Raw genomic sequence first — 2,775 nt, 5'->3', positions numbered from 1 at the left:
AAGTATTGGATCGTAACTCTATCTCCAATGAAATAGGACCGTACTATAGCTCAAGTGAATGTTTTGTATCCTGAATCTCTGTACATGTATAGGTTCAAGTATTGGATCGTAACTCTATCTCCAATGAAATAGGACCGTACTATAGCTCAAGTGAATGTTTTGTATCCTGAATCTCTGTACATGTATAGGTTCAAGTATTGGATCGTAACTCTATCTCCAATGAAATAGGACCGTACTATAGCTCAAGTGAATGTTTTGTATCCTGAATCTCTGTACATGTATAGGTTCAAGTATTGGATGTTTCTCTATCTCCAATGAAATAGGACCGTACTATAGCTCAAGTGAATGTTTTGTATCCTGAATCTCTGTACATGTATAGGTTCAAGTATTGGATGTTTCTCTATCTCCAATGAAATGGGACCGTACTATAGCTCAAGTGAATGTTCATCCCACAGGTTCAGAAGGTTATTCAAATATGATTGAGAACAGTTCAAATTAGAATATGAGAGAACAACTCCAAACCATAATTTGTCATCAGAAGGAAACACCATCGTAGGCAACCATATCAAATGCATATGGATTTGTGCTTTATAATGATAATCATACAGAACCTTTTATTACACACCATTTATTGTTTAAAAAATGGCTAGACATTCCTAGTACTGTTATAGGGACCAACCACTTATAAGATGAAACTGTAACAATACAAAGTTTTTCATAACTTTATCAAATTGAGGAGGTTTGGGATATTCACGAAAAGCTACACAAGGGCCATCCTTAACTTGAACTGGTGGACTAGAGGGAGGGAAGCTAATCAAGAGCACAGTTATTATTATTTTTCCATTGTAATCCATGCTCTATTTATGGAGAAACATTTTATTTGTCGTTGTAAGTTGATTCATTTTTAAATTTCAAAAGGAATGTCCACAGGCTCTTGGTTCCAGGTTTTAATTTGGTCTAATGGGAGTGTCTTAGAAAAACATTTTAGTACAGTTTACCATTAAGACTCAAATGTTTACTGTGATCTTTGTGTTCTGAAGCTACTGACCAGACTTGTATTGTAGAACAGACAAAGTATTCTGTGACTGATGGTCACAGATGAAATCAACAGTGGCCTGAAATCACATAAAGGTATTAGCAACTTTCTATACATGATAAATATCCAACATTTAAATGAGTAAATATATCTTTATTTATATAAGTAACGAATTAAATAAATTACGCTTATGTAATAAGAAGTGGTTTTGATTGTCCTAATTATTGGAAATTCTCGATTAAAAGTCTACAAAGTGTAGAACAATTAGGGACATTCTACTGTCACTTAGACCTTGCCTTTACCTCACGATAGTTAGGGACATTCTACCTTAACTTCACGATACAAGGTGTTGCTGCATAGTTTACTGGTTAAAATCATCAAAAGACTTGGGTGTTAATCTGTGAGTAACCTTCCGGTATCCCAAGTGATTGCATAGTGACTAGCAAGTCACAATGTGATCTAGTAGAGAAAAACATTCGGGCAACGTCCTATAAGAAAGTCAGCATGCAAAATTTTCACTAAATGTGCACTTGTAGAGAAGTTTGTTCTGGTATCACCCCTGTAGAGGAACCGGATTTCCTACCAGTTCTGCTTGTTCACAGAAGTTACTTAAGGAACTAGTGTCAGATGGGGGCACCAAGAAAAAACCACTACAGGAACCAATGCCAGGCAGGGTCACTCAGAGAAGCCGCTCAAGAAACCAGTGCTAGACAGGGTCATTGGGAGAAACGACTACATGAACCAGTGCCAGACGGGGTCACTCTGAGAAGCTAATACAAGAACCAGTGCCAGATGGGGTCACTCTGAGAAGCCACTACATGAACCAGTGCCAGATGGGGTCACTCTGAGAAGCTAATACAAGAACCAGTGCCAGACGGGGGTCATTGGGAGAAGCCACTACAAGAACCAGTGCCAGATGGGGTCATTGGGAGAAGCCACTACAGGAACCAGTGCCAGACAGGGGTCATTGGGAGAAGCCACTACAGGAACCAGTGCCATACAGGGTTCATTGGGAGAAGCCACTATAGGAACCAGTGCTAGATGGGGTCACTCTGAGAAGCTAGTACAAGAACCACCACTTTGTGTGCGTCCATATTTTTCATTAATTTAACACTATGCATAGAATGATATGAAAGTTTACGAAAACTAATCTTACATGACATTTACAGATGTACACTTTTTCGGTTAAAGTGTTTATAAGGAATTGTGCTACCTACATATATACAATTACAGCAAATGGGACAGAAAAATTTTACAAAGAATTCATTGTGATGTCCCACATCTTCACGATATTATGTATAGATTCATTGATGAATCAGCTAAGTTATACGTGATCAACTCTAGAAGAATTGATACGTCCTCGGAATACTTTGTGTTGAGGTTTACCGAGTCTGGAGACGACCAGGAGTAAGAAACTTATACTTCGTGAGTATCTTGGCGAAATGTTTGGTTCTCCACGGCAGGTGCTTTGAGTTGCGGAAGAGCTCGTGAGTAAATCCTCTGTGAAGTAACCAGCAGGGAAGTTATGAGCTGTCTTCCGACCGATCTAAAGCCACTTGTTCCTCTATCATGGTGGAAGACTCTGAATTAGACGCTCTCATAGTCGAAAACGCATTACTGCCATAGTAGGAGACATCGGGTCGTCCAACTGTGGAAGACTCTGAATTAGATGCTCTCATAGTCGTAGAAGCATTACTGCCACAGTAGGAGACATTGGGTCGTCCAACGGTGGAAGACTC

General features: G+C 39.3%; 1 protein-coding gene across 3 annotated transcripts in view; it reads right to left on the bottom strand.

The window, feature by feature from the left end:
• Nucleotides 1-261: 261 nt before the first annotated feature.
• LOC111083838 overlaps nucleotides 262-2,775 on the bottom strand; it is a 9,129-nt gene continuing 6,615 nt past the window's right edge. For 2 of the 3 annotated variants that reach the window (XM_022380540.1, XM_022380538.1), the window contains exon 5: nucleotides 262-2,775. In XM_022380540.1, the coding sequence (XP_022236248.1) occupies nucleotides 2,560-2,775 (216 nt within the window). In that variant the 3' untranslated portion in view covers nucleotides 262-2,559. The other variant, XM_022380539.1, reaches the window with a different exon arrangement.

Source organism: Limulus polyphemus, unplaced genomic scaffold, assembly GCF_000517525.1.
Source record: "Limulus polyphemus unplaced genomic scaffold, Limulus_polyphemus-2.1.2 Scaffold11534, whole genome shotgun sequence".
NCBI lineage: Eukaryota > Metazoa > Arthropoda > Merostomata > Xiphosura > Limulidae > Limulus > Limulus polyphemus.
Note: the sequence above shows the minus strand (reverse complement) of the source record. Positions and strands in the feature narration are given on the sequence as shown.